Source organism: Thamnophis elegans, chromosome 3, assembly GCF_009769535.1.
Source record: "Thamnophis elegans isolate rThaEle1 chromosome 3, rThaEle1.pri, whole genome shotgun sequence".
Classification (NCBI taxonomy): domain Eukaryota; kingdom Metazoa; phylum Chordata; class Lepidosauria; order Squamata; family Colubridae; genus Thamnophis; species Thamnophis elegans.
Genome location: NC_045543.1, coordinates 40,428,314 through 40,449,616, shown reverse-complemented (window position 1 = coordinate 40,449,616; position 21,303 = coordinate 40,428,314). Strand labels below are relative to the sequence as shown.

The 21,303-nt window shown below is 40.4% G+C and overlaps 1 protein-coding gene across 1 annotated transcript in view; it reads left to right on the top strand.

Annotated features, from left to right (window-relative positions):
• The first annotated feature begins 5,087 nt into the window (after nt 1–5,087).
• Nucleotides 5,088–21,303, top strand: part of SPAG17 (sperm associated antigen 17) — a 120,145-nt gene continuing 103,929 nt past the window's right edge. Inside the window, exons 1-4 of the mRNA XM_032213155.1 lie at nt 5,088–5,199; nt 9,042–9,182; nt 10,560–10,625; nt 15,080–15,211. Coding sequence (XP_032069046.1) covers nt 5,092–5,199; nt 9,042–9,182; nt 10,560–10,625; nt 15,080–15,211 — 447 coding nt within the window. The 5' untranslated portion in view covers nt 5,088–5,091. The remainder of the gene's footprint in view (nt 5,200–9,041; nt 9,183–10,559; nt 10,626–15,079; nt 15,212–21,303) is intronic.

Below are 21,303 nucleotides of genomic sequence, written 5' to 3'. Positions count from 1 at the left end.
CAGGATTGTGTTTGATCTCAGGGAGTCGGGGGGCGTGGCCGGAGGGGCATGGCCAGCTCAACGTCACTTGTGTCATGAGGGCCCGTGGTGGCCTAAGCACTCTGTCAGAGAAAACGGCCTCCTGAGCTCCATTTTCTGCTGTGACGGCCTCCTGCACCCACAGCTACTGAAAGCGGAGCTTGAGAGGGCCGAGCTCTGTTTTTGCTGGCAGAGGCAAAAGGCTGGTTCTTTGCTGTTTGCTGTTTCCAGGGTGGCCCTGCAGGCCAGATCTAAATAACTCCCCCCCCCCGGGCCTTGAGTTTAACACCCCTGCAATAAAGAAACAAATCAAGTTTGGAGAAAAAGTGATTGACCCTTACTTTATACTATAGAAGAATTTGTTGAATTCTTTAGAAAAAGAGTTGTGACATTACAGTCAAGATATTTTCTATCTTATTGTTATGTTGTAAGCCACCCGGAATCAATTTGGAGATAGATAACTAAAACTGTGCAGACATTATGCAAAATATGTAAACTGAAATAATATAATCATAACAAATAAATGTACAGGTAGTCCTTGACTTATGACCACAATTGAGTCCAAAATCTATATTGTTAAAATGACATAGTCATGAAGTTAATTTTGCCCTATTTTATGACATTTTTTGCCACAATTGTTAAATGAATTACTGCAGTTTTTCAGTTAGTAACAGTTGTGAAATAACTCACATGACCCCAGAACACTGCAGCCATCATAAATATGAATCAATTGCCAAGCATCTGAATTTTGATCATGTGACCATGGAGATGCTGCAATGGTTGTACTGAGTGACCCCCGAAATAAGTGCTTGGTCTTATTTTCGGTGAGGTCTTATTTTTGAGGTGAAGGAGGAAGCGAGCGTGATCACCTCATGGCTGCTGCTGTATTACAATGTTTTCGGGGAGGCCTTATTTTAGTGCATGTGCTCAAAAGCCCGATTGGGTTTATAATCCGGGGAGGTCTTATTTTGGGGGAAACAGGGTAAGTGTGAAAAATGGTCATAAGTCACTTTTTTCAGTGCTGTTGTAGCGTCAGTCACTAAATGAACTGTTGTAAATTGAGGACTACTTGTATTTAGTCATGCACCTCTCTAGTTCATATGAAAAGAAGATGAGTGAATAAGAGGCCAGATGCTAAACTTGAATTTCCATACAATTATCCTTTGTTTTCTTGCCTGCTTCAGTGCTAAATCCATGCTTTCTTTTCAAATAAATGCAGCAGATACGCAATTAAATATTGAGTAACAGGTGGTATACTCAGGTGCTATAACACCAATATAAAATTGAAAGTAAATTTAAGAGCTTTTGAGTTCCAAGTTACTGCTGAACACAAAATCCCCTGCTAAAGCATCTCTAAAAGGTTATTCATCAAACCTCTCTGTCAGGCCTGCAGTCATATTCCTTTTAGGATCTTTGGCTGCCACACACTCTATTATTTTACTATGCTGTTTCATTAGTGGGATAATTGGGAGGGGGAATAGTAAGGAGTAGAATTGTAGAATGTGTTGTTGTCAAAATGAAGCATTCCTTTCTAGAAGCCCAAGGTCATTCTTTGTCTCCGCACCTCTGCACCTGACCGGAACTAGATGGGTGAAAATGCCAGTGTGGCAGAGGAAGATTGGACCATGTGATGGACTTGTGGGTATGAGGCAAGATCAATGAACTTTCAACTGGGTGGAAAACGCAGGAAGCTTTCAGATTCGGGTTTTCCACAGATATACCAACATGTCTCTCTTATTAAATTGTACCTTGAGGAAAGCTCTGCCTTTGACTCTGATTTAATTCTGGATGATATTTGAAACACTGACACTCTGATTAACAAATATGTATAGTAGAACATTTCCAGGACAATCTAATTCACATTTATTGGGCCAGAGATTTCTGTACTCACTTCTTTTGAATTGCTTTTTAAATCACCTACCCAATTGCATATTATCCTTTTTGTAGTCAGCTTCCTTTTGTGGAGTAACGCATACATTTCCTATTCTGAATATAGCTTAATGCAGTTCATCTCTTGTGAATCTAAAGAATATGTTTAGCAGCTGGCAGCCTAATGTATTGCGATGATGTCCTTTATGATCTCAAGCTCAACACAATCATATAAAGGGCATATTTGAAATCCTCATGACTGCACCTTTTCTGTATTCCCACAGAAGCAAACTCATTATTCTGTATAGGTAGTTCTCAATTTATTACCGTAATTTACCTAGAATTATGGTCATAATTCATGCCAGTCATTAAGCGAGACCTTGACCTTTCATGATCTTTTTTGCAGAGGTCATTAAGTGAACACTGTGGTTGCTAAGCAATTGCATTGTTTGCAATGGGATTTGGGGGGGGGGGGGAAGTTAGAAGTAAGTGCCAGGTTCCAGCATGGTAAATCATGACTTTTTGTTTTGAATCAGGAAAATTGGATTCCCAGTACTGCCTTTGTTGTTGGGAGCAATTTCCTGGGAAGAATTATTAGCACAGATATATTGTATTTACAATTGTGGAGCAATTATATTAGAGCTGAGTCTAAAAGTAGGGTGCAGTTGCAATTGCAATGTTTGCAATGGGGTATTTTTGGAGAAAGTTAGAAGTAAATGCCAGTTTACAGCATGGTAAATCATGATTATGTGACTGCTGGATGCTGCAAATGGCCATAAATATGGGCTGGTTGTTGAATGTCAAAAATGCAATCATCTGACTGCAGGTGGGGCCCAACTTCAAATCCAGGCCATAAGTAGTTCTGGGGATTTCCATTGTAACTTGGAACTTTTACTAATCAACCACTCATAGATCAAATACTTCCTATATTAACTTTCTTGTTTTGTATCTTAATCTGTGTCTGTGCAATATAATGATCAACAAAGATAAAGCAATTTAAACTTAAAACAATTTGAAATGGTAAAAAAAGCCATGTATATACTTTATACAGATGTAAGAATTTAATTCTTTAAAGCTACATTCAGTCATGAAAGGATTGAACCATTTTTTTTAACACATCATCATTTTGGATTGTTGTTTAATGTCTGCAAAAGAATTGGAATTTTGGAAGAAAAAAACCATTAAAAGATTTATCATAAGCATAGACACTGCAACCTCTCACATGGATGCTTCTGTTCATATGCTGCTGACTGCTCTCCTGCTCCATTGAAACGTATCAGAAAAGGAATGAGCTAGTCAGAACTTCTGAGATTGGTAGATGGATTTTATTTTAATGTTACTCATAGGCTCATGTCTTCTGTATCAGAAAGCAATAAAGAAGGATGCAAAATCATCCACGTTAAGGCCCATGTTATACAGAAAAATGTAGAAGATCAGTTGAGACATCCTTTAAAAAAAATTTCAACAGAATAAAAGTAATTCAAATTTTGAATTGAAGAGGAAAAGAATAGGGAAAAGTAACAAAAAGTGAAAAAGTAAAGAAAGAAAAAAGTAACAAAAAGTACTTTCCAATTTTCCTAGCAGCAATTATACATATATTTATATTTTACCTTCTCTCTATAAGATTATGTCATAATTACTTTCTATAATTTACACTTTTTAATAAATCTAGAAACCACCAGTTCATTTTTTCTATTTTAGCAAAAGAGGTTTCAAGTCACTAATAATAATGATTGATATTCCTAAGCAGAGGAGGACCAAGAAACAGAAGTGGCTTTAACAAGTTAGGGTGAATAGGAAAAGTAATGCAGTGAAGTTCGTACAAATTAAGGAGGACATGTGAATAAAGTCACCATATTTTCTTGGAAAAAATAAAGGATAGACCTGAAAAAAGCAAATCCGAATGAGACTGATAAGGATAAAAAGTCAATTCTTTATAACTTTGCTTTACAAGAAAATTTACGAGCAAACCCAAGAACTAAATCTAAAGTACAGCTTTCTTAAATAAAGAACTTGTCTTTATAATACAGAACGTATGATCACTGTAGATACTGGCAGCAGAATTTGGGAATATTGTTTGATAAATGGATCAAAAGCACGCTTGTTTTGCTAAAGGAGTTGAAAATCCAGATACAGGTAGTCCTTGAATTACGACCATAATTGAGCCCAAAATTTCTATTGCTAAGCAAGACATTTGTTAAGTGAAATTTGCCCCATTTTATGACCTTTCTTGCCATAGTTAAGTGAATCACTGCTGTTGTTAAATTAATAACACAGTTGTTAAGTGAATCTGGCTTCCCCATTTACTTTGCTTGTCAGAAAATTGCAATAGATGATCACATGACCCTGGGATGCTGCAACTGTCATAAATATAACAGTATGATCATGTGATCATAGGGATGCTACAACAGTCGCAAGGGTGAAAAATGGTCATAAGACACTTTTTTCAGCGCTGTTGTTTGTTTGAAGTCGCTAAACAAGCTGTTGTAAGTCAAGGACTACCTATACATTGAAATCCCCCATCCCCCAAATCCTGAAAATCCCGAAATCCTCCCCAAAAGTGGGAGAGTTGGGAAAAAGTTGAGAAGCCAGACACATATTGTTTCCTGAACTCACTGACTGACCCAATCATGCCTGTTCCAGAGAAAACTGCAAGCTGGCAGAAAATGCTGATTTGATGTGCCTCCCATTTTGAACAGATCCCATTAAAATAAATCTGGCATCAAATAAATATTTGATGACAATACACTGTTCATTAAGCCCCTATTCATGTTGAAGGGAAAAAATGGATAAATAAAAATAAGAAAAAAGATTGCAAAAATCTCAAAGGGGACTAGAGGATTTATGCATTGCAGCCTTTAAAAATGTGAAAAGAATCTATAAGAAGCTTAAAATGTAGTAATTCTAAAGGAAAAAAAATATTGCAACACCCACCCACCCATTTATAACGCATGACTTCTGGTGAGGCGTTGCCCATCGCCAGGAAAAATAAGTAATCCCCCCCACCACCACCTGGTCTGCTGCTAATAGGGGACTCCTTCCAGGCAAACTTGGCGGGTCACGACAAAAGGCCCATATTCGAACGTTAGGCTTCTCGGTTGCCTTGGCGACTGAAGCCGCGGGGGAGGCGCGTTCCCGCGCCTGCGCAGGAAGACGGCCTCGCAGCCGATTGCCAAGGCAACCGAACCTGTTCCACTCTTTCCAATGGCTCCCAAGAAACCCAAGACCGGGGCTGGTGGCGCGGCTGCTGGTCCCCTAGGGGCAGGCGCCAAGAACTGGGAAGCGGGGCTTGTGGCGGCCCGCTTGGAAGAGGTGCGTTGGCAGTGGAGGGAGGCACACATTGGTCCTTGTCTCAGGAAAAAAAGGTGGACCTGTTTGGCGGGATGTGGTCGATCTCAGTGTTTGCAGGGGGGTGGGGGGAGGAAGTCCTATACCAGGGGTTTTCAAACTGGGCAACTATGCACTTTTCTTGGTGTCAATGGGAAATAGTTTGCCATTGTCTTGTTTGGGGATGTTTTTCCCACTTCATTTCCTAGCCTGAGATTTTCTACTGGTTAACTAACCAGTCCCAGCCTCGCTGAGCTTCCAAGCCTAAAGGGCTAATCAGAATTTCCATGTAGTTCCCTTTTTATGATATATGGATTGTACTTCAGCCTGTGTTGGAGGCTGACAGTTCTCAAAATGAAAGAGAATTAGGTCACTATATTAGAGTATATTAGTAGCTTACGTTGTTTGAAAGCAGAGAGAGAGGTTATGGACATGAACATTGTAAGTAGCTATACAGGCAGTTCCTCGATCTACAACAGCTCATTTAGTGACCGTTCAAAGTTACAAAAGCTTTGAAAAAAGTGACTCAACCATTTTTCACACTTACAGCCTTTGTAGTGTCTCTGAGGTCATATGGTCAAAATTCAGACGCTTGGCAACTGATTCATATTTATGAGGTTGCAGTGTCCTGGGGATATGTCATTGGTGGGTTCCAGATCCCGTTGTAACCAGTACAGTGCAATGGGGCCTGGCACCCACCACATGAACGCTCACAGCACACGTGCGCACATGTGCAGCATGCACATGCGTACTTACTGCCCATGACACTCTGCAATGCCTCCGCAACACTCCAGCTGCGTGCGCGAAAACCCCAAACTGCTCAAATACAGGTAAGGAGTGCAGGCGGGCGGGCCTTCCAGAGCACAGTACCGGAATGGCACGTGGTGCTCCCAGGAGACACCGGTACACCCATAACGGGGCATATTGGTCATCCCACCACTGGGACATGTGATCACTTTTTACAACTTTCTGACAAGCAAAGTCAAGCTAGATTCACTTAACAACTATGTCACTAACTTAACAATTTCAGTGATTCACTTAACAACTGGGGCAAGAAGGGTTGTAAAATGGGGCAAAACTCACTAATCTCTCATTTAACAACATAAATTTTGATCTCAATTGTGATTGTAAGTTGAGGACTACCTGTATTGGACCATTTTCTTTGTAGAGGAGAGGAGGGGGGACAGGGGAGGGCAGGACAGGACAGTACCTTGGAAGTCTTCTAGTCAAAACAGGAGCCCCTATACCCGTGATGGTGAACCTATGGCATATGTGCCAGAGGTGGCACACAGAGCCCTCTCTGTGGGCATGCGCACTTTCACCCCAGTTCAGCCAGCTGGTTGTCAAGTGTCTGAGGTGCACATGCACACCAGATAGGTGGTTGTCAGGGTTCTGGTGCGCGCACACAGGTGCACCTTCTGATTTGGACACTATGTGCCGAAAAGATTTGCTATTACTGCCCCATACCATTTCTGACAAGTGGTTGTCCAATCTCTTCTTGAAAGCCTCCAGTTAAAGCTGGTTAACTGTTCTCAATGTCAGAATTTTCTCCTTATTGCTAGGTTCAATCTCTCCTTGATCAGTTTCCATCCATTGTTCCTTGTCTGGCCTTTGGGTGCTTTGGAAAATAGATTGTCCCCCTCTTGTCCCCCTGACAGCCCTTCAAATATTAGAATGCCGCTATCACATCACCCCGGTTCTTCTCTTCACTTGACTGTTCATACCCGGTTCTTATAACAGTTCTTCATATGTTTTAGCCTCCAGGCCCCTAATCATCTTCGTTGCTCTTCTCTGTACTCTTTGTAGAGTCTCAACATCTTTCTTATAGTGTGGAAACCAAAACTGGATGCAGTATTCTAGTGTGCCCTTACTAAGGCTTTATAGAGTGGTACTATCACCTCACATGATCTTGATTCAGTCCCTCTGTTGATGCAATTTAAGATTGCATTGGCTTTTTTTTTTTGCTGCCACTGCACATTGATAATTCATATTTAACTGATTCACCACTAGTTTCCAAGATCCCTCTCACAATTACTGCTATTAAGCCAGATTTCACCTAATTTATATGTGTCCTTTTGGTTTTTCTTGCCTAAGTGTAAGACTTTACTTTTCTCTATGTTGAACTTCATTTTGTTAGATAGGGCCCAATGTTCAAGTCTGTCGAGATCCATTTGGATCTTGAGTCTATCATTTAGGATGTAGGCTATTCCTGCCAGTTTAGTGTCATCTGCAAATTTGATGAGTTCGGTCTTTATTCCCTTATTTATGAAGAGATTGAAGAGTACTGGGCCTAAGACCAAACTTTGTGGTACCCCACTGCTTACTTCCCTCCATGTAGATGTAATACCATTAAGGGTAACTCGTTGAGTATGGTTTGTGAGCTGGTTACAAATTCATCTGGTGGTGATGCTATCTATCCCACTTGTATAATAACTATAACTTTAACTGTAACTGTAGCCAATAACTGTAATTATTGGTGTGCTTATACATTTGTTCTTGACACTTGTGTCAAATTTATGAGACCAGAATGTATGGTCTATCCTTTCTGCACTCCAGGAGAATCCCACAGATGCAACTTTTAGATGATATAGAGGAGTCTCAGGATATTTGTAGCCATGTGTTGAGTTATATAGCATGTAATCCAAACTGGTTCAGTCTTATCATTAAATATAGATTACTCAAACATATCTGATCAATTTTAATGAGTAGTACATCTAATAGGTAACTTCATTATTTTGTTTATGGAAAATAAGAAATAAACCAAATTAACTATAATATAGTGTGTCTGTATGGTATTTTATATAATTAAAATTACAGCTGTTAATATATAGCATTTCAGATTCAAAATTCACTGTGTCTGATATAGCAAAATGAAGTTACTTATAAATAAAGAATATAACTCAGAGCAAACAAAAGAAACAATGCATTAGTGATTATTTAATAATTTATCATTTCATAGCTGGTATTCCATTTGTCCTTTAGTCTCATGATCTCAATTATATGCATTATTAATGCTTATCACTTCTACAGGCATATTTATCTAAAATTTGTTTTATTTACTTGTGCAAATATATCTGTATCTTGCCAAATAACATTATAGAATAATATTTGGTTAGGATAAATAGTAGAAAGAGCTAGTAGATTTAGTATATAGTATAATATTGCCATCTAGTGGTAGAGGGCAATTGCATAAATTTAATTTCTGAGCATGGAAAAATAAAATAAAGGAGAAGGAATGCCTTTATACTGCCTGCCTGCCTTTTTTCTTTTCTTTTCTTTTCTTTTCCTTTCTTTTCTTCCTTTTCAATTTATGTAGCTGCCCTCTTACATATGTGACTGTGAATGGCTTACAGAATTAAAATCACAAAAAACAATACAAAATAACCAAAATGCCACTTAAACATTAAAATTATTGAAACTATTAAAAACATAATCTGAACAAAGGACAATCAATATCTTTAACAGTACAGTCATTTTGCAGTGCCCATACCACCACTACCGGATCCCCAGGCCAGATGATAAAGCTATGTTCTTTAGGGCCTTCTGGAAGGCTAATAAGGTCAGGGGCAGTCTGAATCTGAAGAAATGATGTTCCCCTAGGGCTGGTGCCATGGTAGGAAAAGGGCTTTCCTTCTGGGCCCATTGGCATGACATTCATTTGTGGACAAGACCCACAATATGCACTTTCTGATGGACTTGATGGATCAGTAGATGGGATAGGGAAAGGCGCCCCTCAAATAACCCAATCTCATGTCATGTAGGGCTTTATAATTCATTATCAGTACTTTTAATGGTTTAATTACTGGTTTGTTTGTTTTTTGAATCAGGAAAATTGGATTCCCAGTATTGCCTTTGTTGTTGGGAGCAGACCTGAGGATGAACTTCACATAAAGGCACTAACACTGGCTGTGCAGGTGCCACAAAGGAAACTCTTCAGTGTGGTTTCCTGGGAAGAATTATTAGCACAGGTATTGTATTTACAATTGTGGAGCGATTATATTAAAGATGATTCTAAAAATAGGATGCAGTTTTATCTATAATTCAGGGTGATATCTGAGAAACACTACTTGTTGCCAGATATTTTTGATCTGAATATAGCAAAGAGAACTGGCCCTAGAAGAGGCTCTTCTATGCTTGCAGTTGACAATAGGGGGAGAAAAAAAATCAGATTTGAAGATTACATAAATGTTCATCACATAATTTTGTACAGTTTCATTGTATTGCATGCAAATGCTGATAACTTCATATAACTGCAGGGCAATATCCTTCCAGATATCTAGACACAAATATATATCCATCTGTCTTCACAAAGTTTACATGTATTATTGCAAATAGGTCAAGCCTGAACTCAGTCTCTTAAAAGCATATAAACCCTTGTACTTGTTGGTTTCTTATAAACATCACTTGAAATATATTTATTTTTTATCAGCACAATAAAAAAGTTATATTTTTCAAGCATATTGAAACAGCCATTACACTATAGTTTCGATTACTATTAATTTTCTCTTACATTGATAGCAACTAAAGGCAACAATGTATTACTATCAGAGATACTGTATTCAGAGTAATTTTAAACATCAAGCACAGCATGTTTTTCTTTTTGTATATGTGAAAGGAACCTTAGAGAATAGTATTGCAAACTTCAGTATTATTCATAAAAGATTTTGACTAGGAATCAAGAAACAATTATTTTTGTATACATGCTTTTCGATAGATTAGTCTTTCTCAAACAATCCCCACTACATATGGTAAAACACATTTTACAATGGAATTTTCTTTTGAAAAAAATTCTTTTGGAATAAAAATTTAAAGTTAAAAGAGCTCTTCCAAGGAATACAGCTGAAAAACTACCTGTTGAGTGATCCTTCATTCCAAAGAGAACGGAAAAATTAATTAACAATATAAGGATTTAAAGATAAAATATAAATGGCAAAAAATAGGTAAGAATTTAGTCCACCAAAGTTTGAAATGAACCAAGATACATAACAGTTTTGAAATATTTAACTTAATATTGAAATATTGTGTTTTTCTCTTTTCTCCTTTTTTAGTAATTTTACTTTTTTATTTCAATTTATATTATTTTTTATTATTGTTAAAATCTCTAATAAATATTTTTAAAAAAGAAAAAGAAAGTGGAATTTCATTCTAATTTCATTAAGACTATGTAGTACATTGAAAATAATGCTTCAGAATATGCATCATCATTACAAAATACATTTTTCAAGTCATTATGTATGTGGCGATAACTTGGAATAGTTTTTGAATAAATTACAGAATGTGCAAAAAAATGAGCATGTGAAACCAGAAAATTCATTATGTTACATTTGCTCCCTTTTTCTTTCTAGATCATGGAAGTTGTAGATGTAAAAGCAAAGAAGGTCAAAGAAAAAGAAACACCTTTATTTTATGAAGTAAGACAAAGCATTTTTATTATTAGTTGGATTACTTTTTCTGATTTATTTCAGAAAATAATAATGTCATAGCTGATATTTTGACTTTTGTTTTTAAAGTGGTTGCTGAAAACCAGTTACTTAACCATTAATATTTTATTTGTTTAGGCATTCATATGTCTAATCTGCCCAGTTTTGTAAGCTAATTAGAAAATATTAACTTACTAAACATTTGTACACAAAAAAACCATCCATATGCACAGCCCAAAATAATTCCCATTACACAGATAATACTTTTGTAAAAGTGTTAGTGCACCTAGTCCATACAGATCATTCAGCAATTATCACTGTATGATCATATTTTGTGATGAGCTTTTGGAGGAAAAAATCAAGCTCTTTATGGAATCAGAGGTGCCTGGAGTGAACTGACTGAATAGCCCAACTTCCCTCCTGCAATGGGGCATTTGTGGCCATGAAAAATTCCCTGGCACTCAGAAAGTGTTCTGAGTGCGACAAGGGACTGATATTCATTTCCTCCATATCCAGATGGCTTTACCACAGCCTCAATACAAAAGCCAGATCCAATATCTGTCCTCTACTGTGGTGGTCGCTCTCTCAGATCTTTTGGAAAACTTGCCTTGTTTTTCTTGTCTGTTTCCATTTTCACAGTCTTTATAGAAATCATGTGATTGCTTCTTGTCTCTTCTAACAGCTCTCTGCAATTCTTTATTAAATTCTTTTGTGAGATATTTATCCTGTTAAGTTTTGGCTTTTATTCTCTTTTTAGAAATTTCCAATGTTCGGACATTCATTTTGCTTTTTTCTTTTCTTCATCTTCATCTGTCTCTTTTCACATTCATCTTTAACATATTCTTTGATTTCTTTTGAACCTTGGGATTGGAAGCTTTATGTCATGAGAGGTAGGTGTGTGTGTGTGTGTGTGTGTGTGTGTGTGTGTGTGTGAGAGAGAGAGAGAGAGAGAGAGAGAGAGAGAGAGAGAGAGAGGTCCTTATTTGCCATCCATAGTTACTTGTGTGAGATAGATGGCTATATAAATCTTATAAATAAATCCCATAGTTCCTCCAGTTATTGATAAAATTTATGATTGCAAAAGGATTCCTCATGTTCTTTGAAAATGGTGTGTGTCAAGACTGTATTGTGGAAACAGGTTGGCCTTCTTTTTCCATATTTCCTTAACTTAGAATTTATACATGAGCATGATCTGTTCCTGAGTCAGCTGCTGTATGTTTCTGCTATACCTGTGTTCTTCTATCTGCTTGCATCAATAATCATTTTGATTTCTGTAATTTCATTTGGAGACCTCTAAGTATGTATATACAATATATGTTATTTTGTTTGTTGGAATACTATTTTAGTAATGAAGGAATCATCGAATTGACAGAAATTGTTAAGTCATTCTTCATTTTGATTCCCCTAAGCCATACAACTACATTTTCCTCTTAATATTTCCAACTGCATCAATGGTTGAAGCATAAACCTGGATAATTTTATATTAAAAATTGTCTGGGAAGCTTAATTGATATTATTCAATCATTGCTTATCCCGAGTATTGTTCTTGCTGTATACTTTGAGAAAAAAACAACATTATGATCTTCTGGGTAAAAATGCCCAGTTCCTGCCCATTTCAATTTACTGATGCCTAAAATACCAATTATAGTCAGTTCATTCAATTTTTCACTGTGTAGAGCTTTTCTGTGTTCCTGCTTTTAACATCTCATCTTCCCACTGTAATTATGTCTTTACATCTTTGGATTTTCTTTTCTTGCAATATCAGCAACCAAGACTTTAATCTAGCCATATCTTAAATAACATTAGTACTGTGAAAGATCCTTAGCTCTTCCTTATGTTAATTATCATCCATCCTGAAGGGCCCATCATGTGATACTATGAAGTTAATCATTTCTACTCTCTTTCCATGTGGTTTTCTTGGTAAAATACAAGAGTGTTTACTTTTGCCTTCCTTCTCCCATGCAGTGTGAAATGATGCCTTTGCCATTGTCATTAAAGGAATCATTCATTCCCAAATCCCCCAACATCTTTTTATTGCTGCTGCCCAATATAGAGGTCTGCTTGCTTTAGCAGAGCAGCTAAAATGAGCTTCATGCCTTGGTTGACCCTGTTGTTGGCATACATTCTGGGCATTATTTGCCCATCCCATCTCCCCCCTCCCATCTCCAATTACTGTTACACAGCACAGCAGGACTGTGAATTGGGAGGAATGAACACCTTAGATGCACAGAAATGTATTACTTTGCACATTAGAGGAATAAAGATATATGTACATTTGCTTGAATGCTATATTGAAGAGTATGAAACCTATTGGTTGGGTTTCTGAGTGAGCTACAGGGTCCCTGACTGCAAGTTGTTAGAAACTGAGAATATGCTATCATCTGTTCTTGTTAAGTCCCTGATGGTACTGTGACGAAGTTGTTATCCTTTCAAAATCTGTCCAGAACTCAGCAATTCGATGGACAGTTCTTCCCAAATTTTCCAATCTTGTATGGCTTCTTTCAGTTGTTTTAGTTCAGTTGCTCTGGTTGACATTATCAACTTTCTGTCAGCGTTCCAAGTAATGTACCCATAGACAGGAGAACTTTGAGGCAGGCAAGTTCCTCAAAGAGCAATTTATTGGAAACATCATATTGGTACAACTCGAGTGGGATTCAAATAATTTTACCGGTTCTCTGTCCTAATGATTTCTTCCAACAACCAATTCACCAAACTGCTCAGAAAGTTAACAACCGGTTCTCCTGAAGTGGTGCGAACTGGCTGAATCCCACCACTGGTACAACTGGTGAAAGCTGACTCTAAAGTTCCCACAACTGTCAGCTAATTAAAAAGTAAAAGTTTCCCTTTTCATGTTGTCCAATCCAGTTGCTGGCTGGTTACTTGGTTACTTCACTCCTCCTTTTGCCAGCCACTTGTATGAATGTCCTTGATTCCCACAGGAAAGCTTTATTGTTTTGGCTTCAAACCCTGTCTAACTATTTCCCCCCTCCCTCTGCCGTGTGGCAACCCTGAAACCTCCAAGATGCCCTCAGTCAGGTTCACTTCAGGGTTTACACTTTGATGATGTCTATCCACCATGTTTTTAGGGGCCTTGTTGCATTTTACCATGGACCATTCTGAACATAACTTTTCCAGTGAGTTTGATTGCATGTCCTGACTGAAATAAATAAGGCAAAATTTTGTGAATTCAATATTTCTGGTTTTATATGTTCCAGTACTTGCTTGTTTATCATTTTCACTGTACAAAGAATATGCAGGAGTCTTCTCCAGTGCCACAGCTCAAACAAATCAATTTTCCTCCTTTTCTCCTTTTTTTCCAATCGTGGGTAGCTGTGGAAAATATAATAATGAATACTAATCTGCATTTGTTTATCAGACTAATGTCATTCTTTTCTATATGCAATTCATCTCATCATTGCAATGCAACTCAAGGTGATTTGATGTTTCGTTTCTGGACTGCATTAACTGCTTTGATGAATCTGTGATGCTAGGAAAGTGAATTCTTGCACACATTCTGTCTCTTAATTGTCTATTGTTATTTTGACAATTCCATTCCTCATAGTGATCATGAACTTGTTGTTGTTGTTGTTTGATGTTCAGGAAAAGGCCATATTTGTTGTTTTCTTTAATTCTTTTGATCAGATGTTTCAGGCCTTTGGTTTCTGACAGGAGAATTGTGTCGTCAGCATATTGAACATTGTTGATGATCCTTCCTTCAGTTTTTACTCCAATTTATGATTCTTCAGCTTCTTGCTTCCTCGTGATCATTTTGACATGTAGGTTGTGTAATGTGAAAGAATGCAGTGTTGTCACAATTATTTTCTCTATCTTGAACCAATCAGTGTCTCCATATCATGATGTACAGCAACTGCATAAACTTGACTAGATGGGTTTGCATTTCCAGGTCTCCACAGCTTGCCATAATTGACACAACGATAAGCTTTCTTGTAGCAATAAAGCAGATGCACTTTCAATGTTCTTAAGATTTTTCCATGATCCAGCATAGATTTGCAATGTGATCACTAGGACCATGGTGCCTTCTGGGGCTTGGACATCTGGTAATTCCCTTTTGATGGTTGACATTGTTGTATGATCTTAAGGAGAATCTTGTTAGTGTGAGGGATAAAGGCAATTGGAGCAATCCTTGGAGTTGCCCTTTTTTAGCAATACAATGAACATTTCCATTCATGTAACCAAGTGTTTGTTTCCCACATTTTTGGCAGATGTTTGTGGATGCCATAAGCTTCAGCAATTCTGCAGGAAGGTATCAATACCTGTAGCCTTGTTTGGCAGTTGGCTCATTGCCCACACAACTTGAATGGTTGCATACATGGAAGAGATTTGGGTGATGTCAAATCTCTTTGGTGGTACTGTCATTTTGATGTTGCATTTTGTTTGCACTGAAACAAATTATTAAACTGTTACCATTTTGTTTCTCTCTGCAGGTGATAGAAATGGCAAAAAGCATTCTGGATTCTGGGGAAACACTCCCTGTAACTTTGATTGGAAAATTAATTAAATATCAAATGCTTTGCATCAAACAGAAAGATCTTCAGAGAAGGATTGCTGAAAAGAAGGTAGCTTAATTTTCAGCCTATAAACATCTACCTGGGAATAAATCTTACTGGGTTCTTTATCCCTTACTTTTGAATAGACATGGATCCGTTTAGATTGTTATTGGGACAGAAGAAAAACAGTTTTGGGAACAAAAGAACCTTTTTGGCAATGTTTTTTTTTCTTATTGTTCCTCACATATAAAGCTTTAAGCTTAGTGTAGCCCTGCATTGCTGGAAATTTCCTGCTTGTGTGATACATTAATACTTTGAATTGATTAAAAGTTGCAATGAGTTGGTCACAGAGCCTTTAAAAAACTAAAATAAATCGCCAAGATCAGTAAAGGACAGGATTTGGCAGCAGTGGTGTGGGGAAAGCCAATTTATTTCTGATAGCAAAACATCAGAGCAGTCTGATAGCAAAAACATCTGCATATTAGAACTGATGGAAAATATTTGTAACTTGCTGTTCAGCTTCCAAATGTTTCAGCACTGGGCTAGTTAACTTCCTCAGCGGGATTTCACTTGAAGTGTCTTGTTTCAGTTTTTCACCGCTTTTATTGATCTCATGTGGTCATGTAGTCATGCCATATGTCCTGTTGTGTGACTGGCTGGTCATTATGTGTGAAGGTCACCAAATGAAGCGGTACCATTGTTGGTTGGTTGCTGGATTGATACGGCTCCTTGTATTAATAGAGCATTGGTGTAGGTTTGTGAGCCATCATTATTCCCAGTGGTTGTAGAATTCTGGTCATTTGAGTATTTATTGAACATTTATAGGCCGCCCTTTTCCCTGAGGGGACTCAGGGCGGCTTACAATAATGAGGGAAGGGAGTGCAAGACAAGACATAAAAGAAAAACGTGAGTAAAAAATTAACCATAAAACACAACATTCACTCAACATTCGGGCGGGGAGAGAGTAAAGTCCTATCCCCAGGCCTGACGGGATAGCCAGATCTTGAGGGCCGTGCGGAAGGCCTGGACGATGGTGAGGGTGCGGATCTCCACGGGGAGATTGTTCCATAGCGTCGGAGCTGCAACTGAGAAGGCTCTCCTCTGTGTAGTTGCCAGTCGGCACTGACTGGCGGATGGAATTCGGAGGAGGCCTACCCTGTGCGATCTGATGGGACGCAGGGAGGTAATTGGCAGAAGGCGGTCTCTCAAATAGCCAGATCCACTACCATGGAGCGCTTTATAGGTGGTAAGTAGGACCTTGAAGTGCACCCGACGATCAACAGGTAGCCAGCGCAGCTCACGGAGGATCGGTGTTATGTGGGCGAACCGTGGTGCGCCCACGATCACTCGCGCGGCCGCATTCTGGACTAGCTGAAGTCTCCGGGTGCTCTTCAAGGGCAGCCCCATGTAGAGCACGTTGCAGTATTCCAGCCTAGAGATCACAAGGGTTCGAGTGACTGTTGTGAGGGCCTCCCGGTTCAGGTAGGGCCGCAACTGGCGCACCAGGCGAACCTGGGCAAATGCCCCCCTGGTCACAGCTGACAAATGATGGTCAAAACTCAGCTGTGGGTCCAGGAGGACTCCCAAGTTGCGGACCCTGTCTGAGGGGTATAAATTTTGCCCCCCCCAGCCTGATTGATGGAACATTAGCCGAATTTTTGGGAGGAAAACACAACAGCCACTCGGTCTTTTCCGGGTTGAGCACCAGTTTGTTAGCTCTCATCCAGTCTTTAACAGCCTCAAGGCCCCGGTTCATCACGTCCACCGCTTCATTGAGTTGGCACGGGGCAGACAGATACAACTGTGTATCGTCCGCGTATTGGTGGTACTTAATCCCGTGCCTCCGAATGATCTCGCCCAGCGGTTTCATGTATATGTTGAATAGCAGGGGGGACAGGACCGAGCCCTGCGGCACCCCATAGGTCAGGGGCCTCGGGGACGATCTCTCCCCCCCCACCAACACTGACTGCGACCTGTCCGAGAGGTAGGAGGAGAACCACTGTAGAACAGTGCCGCCCACCCCCACCTCCCGCAGTCGTCGCAGAAGGATACCATGGTCGATGGTATCGAAAGCCGCTGAGAGGTCAAGGAGAACCAGGATGGACGCATGGCCTCCATCTCTGGCTCTCCAGAGATCATCGGTCAATGCGACCAAAGCGGTTTCTGTGCTGTAACCGGGCCTGAAGCCAGACTGGAAGGGGTCAAGATAGTTAGCTTCCTCCAAGGTACGCTGAAGCTGGAAGGCCACCACCTTCTCAACAACCTTCCCCACAAAGGGGAGGTTGGAGACTGGACGGTAGTTATTAAGAACTGCTGGATCCAAAGACGGTTTCTTCAGGAGGGGCCTCACCACCGCCGCCTTAAGTGCGGTGGGGAAGTGCCCCTCCCGAAGAGAGGCGGTAACAACCGCCTGGATCCAGCCTCATGTCACCTCTCTGCTGTTGGCAACCAGCCAAGAGGGACACGGGTCCAGTATACAGGTGGAGGCGCTCACAGCTCGCATAGCCTTGTCCACATCCCCGGAGGCAACATCCTGAAACTCAACCCAGAGATGGTCTGCCAAGTCATTCCCTTGTGTCTCGGCTGAATCTGCAAGAGTGGAGTCCAGGTCCGATCGAAACCGAGCAACTTTGTCCGCCAAGAACTGAGCATACTCCTCAGCCTTACCCTGTAGGGGGTTCCCCGTCTCCCTCCTATTTAGGAGGGAGCGGGTTATCCTAAACAGGGCGGCTGGGCGGGACTCGGCGGACGCTACCAAGGAGGCAATGTGTGATCTTTTGGCTGTTCTTAATGCCCGAATGTACTCCTTGGTGCAAGCTGTCAACAGTGCTCGGTTCGACTCAGACCTATCGGACCTCCACAGGTGCTCTAGGCGTCTCCTCCGGCGCTTTATCTCCCGGAGCTCCTCGGTGAACCAAGGAGGCCTCCGTGAGCCGCTGACCCGGAGGGGCCGTAGTGGCGCAATCCGGTCCAGAGACCCTGATGCTGCCGAGTGCCAGGCAGCAGCAAGAGTCTCCGCCGAACTGTGGGCGAGAGCATCTGGAATAACCCCAAGCTCCGTCTGGAACCTAACAGGGTCCATAAGTCGCCTGGGGCGGAACCACCTGGTCGGTTCCTCCTCCCTACGGTGGGGGTTTGGCCTCCGGAAGTCTAGCCTCAGTAGGTAGTGGTCTGACCACGACAGGGGAATGGTCTCATTTCCCCTCAGACCAAGATCATAACTCCACTGCTCCGAGAGGAATACGAGGTCGAGTGTGTGCCCCGCTGAGTGGGTAGGGCCTCGGATTACCTGGGTCAAGCCCATGGCTGTCATGGAAGCCATGAACTCCTGCGCTTCATCAGAGTGTTCACCGAGCGAAGGCAAATTGAAGTCCCCCAGAACCATTAGCCTAGGGAACTCAATTGCTAGCTCGGCTACTGACTCGAGGAGCGAGGGGAGGGCTGCTGCAACGCAGTTGGGAGGCAGGTACGTTAGCAGCAGACCCACTTGACCCTTGAGGTCCAACTTCACTAGTAGGGACTCACACCCGGCAAGCTCCGGAGCAGGGATCCTACGAGGTGCTAAAGACTCCCGGGCTACAATAGCCACACCGCCACCCCTTCCCTGGGCTCTCGGCTGATGAAGCACCTGAAATCCGTCTGGGCACATCTCTACGAGGGGGACTCCTCCCTCCGTGCCCAGCCATGTCTCAGTAATACATGCCAGGTCTGCCCCCTCGTCTACAATCAAGTCCCGGACGAGGGGAGCCTTATGAATAACAGACCTGGCATTTAGCGACAGCAGCCTGAGACCAGGGTCCTGATTGCTCACGCCATCTGACCTTGGAGTGGGATTCATAGGGCCGGAAGGAGGGATCTCTGCGATATAGCGAACCCTCCTTCCCCGGTAATGGCCAGCCCTAAAGTCCCCGCCGTATCTGCCTCTCCCTGTTATGACCGCAATGCTCCGACTCTCTCCCGTGGGTGTAATTCCCCCAACCACCCCAATGACCCCCGTATGCCCCGCCAGGTCCTCCGAATCAGACATACTCAGACACTCACACAAACAGTCCCCACAATATAGTTAAAAACACAGAAAAAATACAGCAGTAATAATACTAAAAGTGGTCATCATTTCTAATGCTCTGCTTACATTTCTGATGCTCCACTAAAGTTTGTTTCGGTGTTGTGGTTGGCTTTGTGGTGTGATGGGGTTTGGAAGACATCGAAAAGGTGTTTTTCTTCCACTTTTCTTAGTGTCTCGGTGCAGCAGTGTGTCCTGGCTCTTTTGAAGAGGTTATGAATGCAGCTCTTCTTTTGTGTGGTGTGGGGTGGTTGCTGGCAAAGTTGGGAATTTTATCTGTGTGAGTTGATTTTCGGTAAATGCAGGTTACTAGTTCACCACTGTCCAGTCTTTTTATGTCAACATCAAGGAACGGAAGTTGTTGATCCTTTTCTTCTTTGTATGTGACTTTGATGCCTGTGAATATGTTACTGAGTAGGTGGTATGCGTCTTCCAGCTTGGAACATTCAATGATGACAAAAGTGGAAATGATAGCGGGGAAAGGAGCTGACGTCGCAACTATACGGTGTGTGATCTTGGAGCTCCAGTCGATATTTCTGCCGCTGGACAGTCCTTTTCTACCTAAACCATCCCGCAGAGATGGTGATAGTGAAGAATACGTCCTGCTGATCTCAGGGACACCACAAAGTCCCTGATTGATCCAGGAGAAGCTCTTATTTCCAATGACAGAAACGCAGCCTTTGAAGCTGCTGAAGTTGGGACAGCTCCGGAACAGAAAGAAAGTGGAAAGAGAAAGCGTGTCGAATTGGCGAGGAAATTTTATTATTAGAAAAGAGACTACTCAAAAAAAAATCTAAGTTAAATTAAATTGAAGACAGAAGGGAGTAAGCGGCAAAATGAAGCTACATTAAAACCTTTTTTTAATTCTTTTTTTTATGGATGGAATTTTTGCAAATGTTCCCTATGTTTTAAACTGAATGGATTAGTTTTTCTTCTACTTTTTCTCCACTTATACCTATGGATTATTTTTTTTTCTTTTTTTCTATAATGCTTGATTGGATTTTTTTTTTCTCCATTTAAGAATTTTGTTTTCTTTAAATTTGTAACATAAAGAAGATATAAAAAAGGAACCTAAAGAGGGCTGTAACAACAGCGGGAAAAGAAGTAACACTGCCACTTAGAGGCTGGAGGCTTGGAAACATTGTTTTTTTCTCTTTCTCTTTGATCATTTGACACTCCAAGGCTTCTCAGCTTGTTTACTGAGAATGATAGTAGGAAGAGCACAGATTGTTTACACAGGTGTTCTTCGGGAGTTCTATCATTAGCTGGACTGGAGGGAAGACAAAACCTTGACTTGAAAGATTATAATGAACTTGCTTGAAACTTAATAAAAAGCCTTGAATGCTATAGTGGCAGTGTTTACAAATTGGAAGAGTGGCCCAGCAGGAAAAAGAAACTATAACATTGCAAATGATTATGTTTAAAATTCAAAAGTTACTAGTAGTAACAGAGAAAATTGAGAAGGCGTTGTAGAATATAGAATACAAAACAGAAAATTTTGATGGAAAAATTGAGGATGTTTATCAAATGAAGAAAGTGGAGGAGAATTCTAAAGATTGAAGGAAAAAATGAGTAAAGAGATAAAAAATTGTGGACTGACAAAAATTGAGCATGGTTGGAAATGGCAAGAGCAGAATATGGAAAGGGGAGATAGAAGGACTGGAACTCTATCCCAGATTTCGAAGTATAGAAGAAGAAAAGAGAGAAAAATTGATGGAGATAAGGAGAGAACACTTGACAGAAGAACTAGTGATAACCAAAGACAAGCTGATGGAAGGAGCAGATGGAGGGTTGCGAGTTTTCATGAGATACCAAATGAGCAACAACTTGTGAAGAGAAGTCCATACAAGGCTTACCAAGAGAGTAATTAGAATACTAATGCTACAAATGGCAAAAGACATAAGATTGTACTGTTACAGGAAAGATACAGGTTGATGTAATGAAAGTGCATAATAAAAATCAAGTTAATCTTAGTTAAATTTAGAGTATTATGTATAAATGAAGTGATAATAGTTATAGTCGAATAAATGATTAATAATTATAATAATGCATATATATATTAGTTTGACAATTTGAAATTTTATATAATCTACAAATG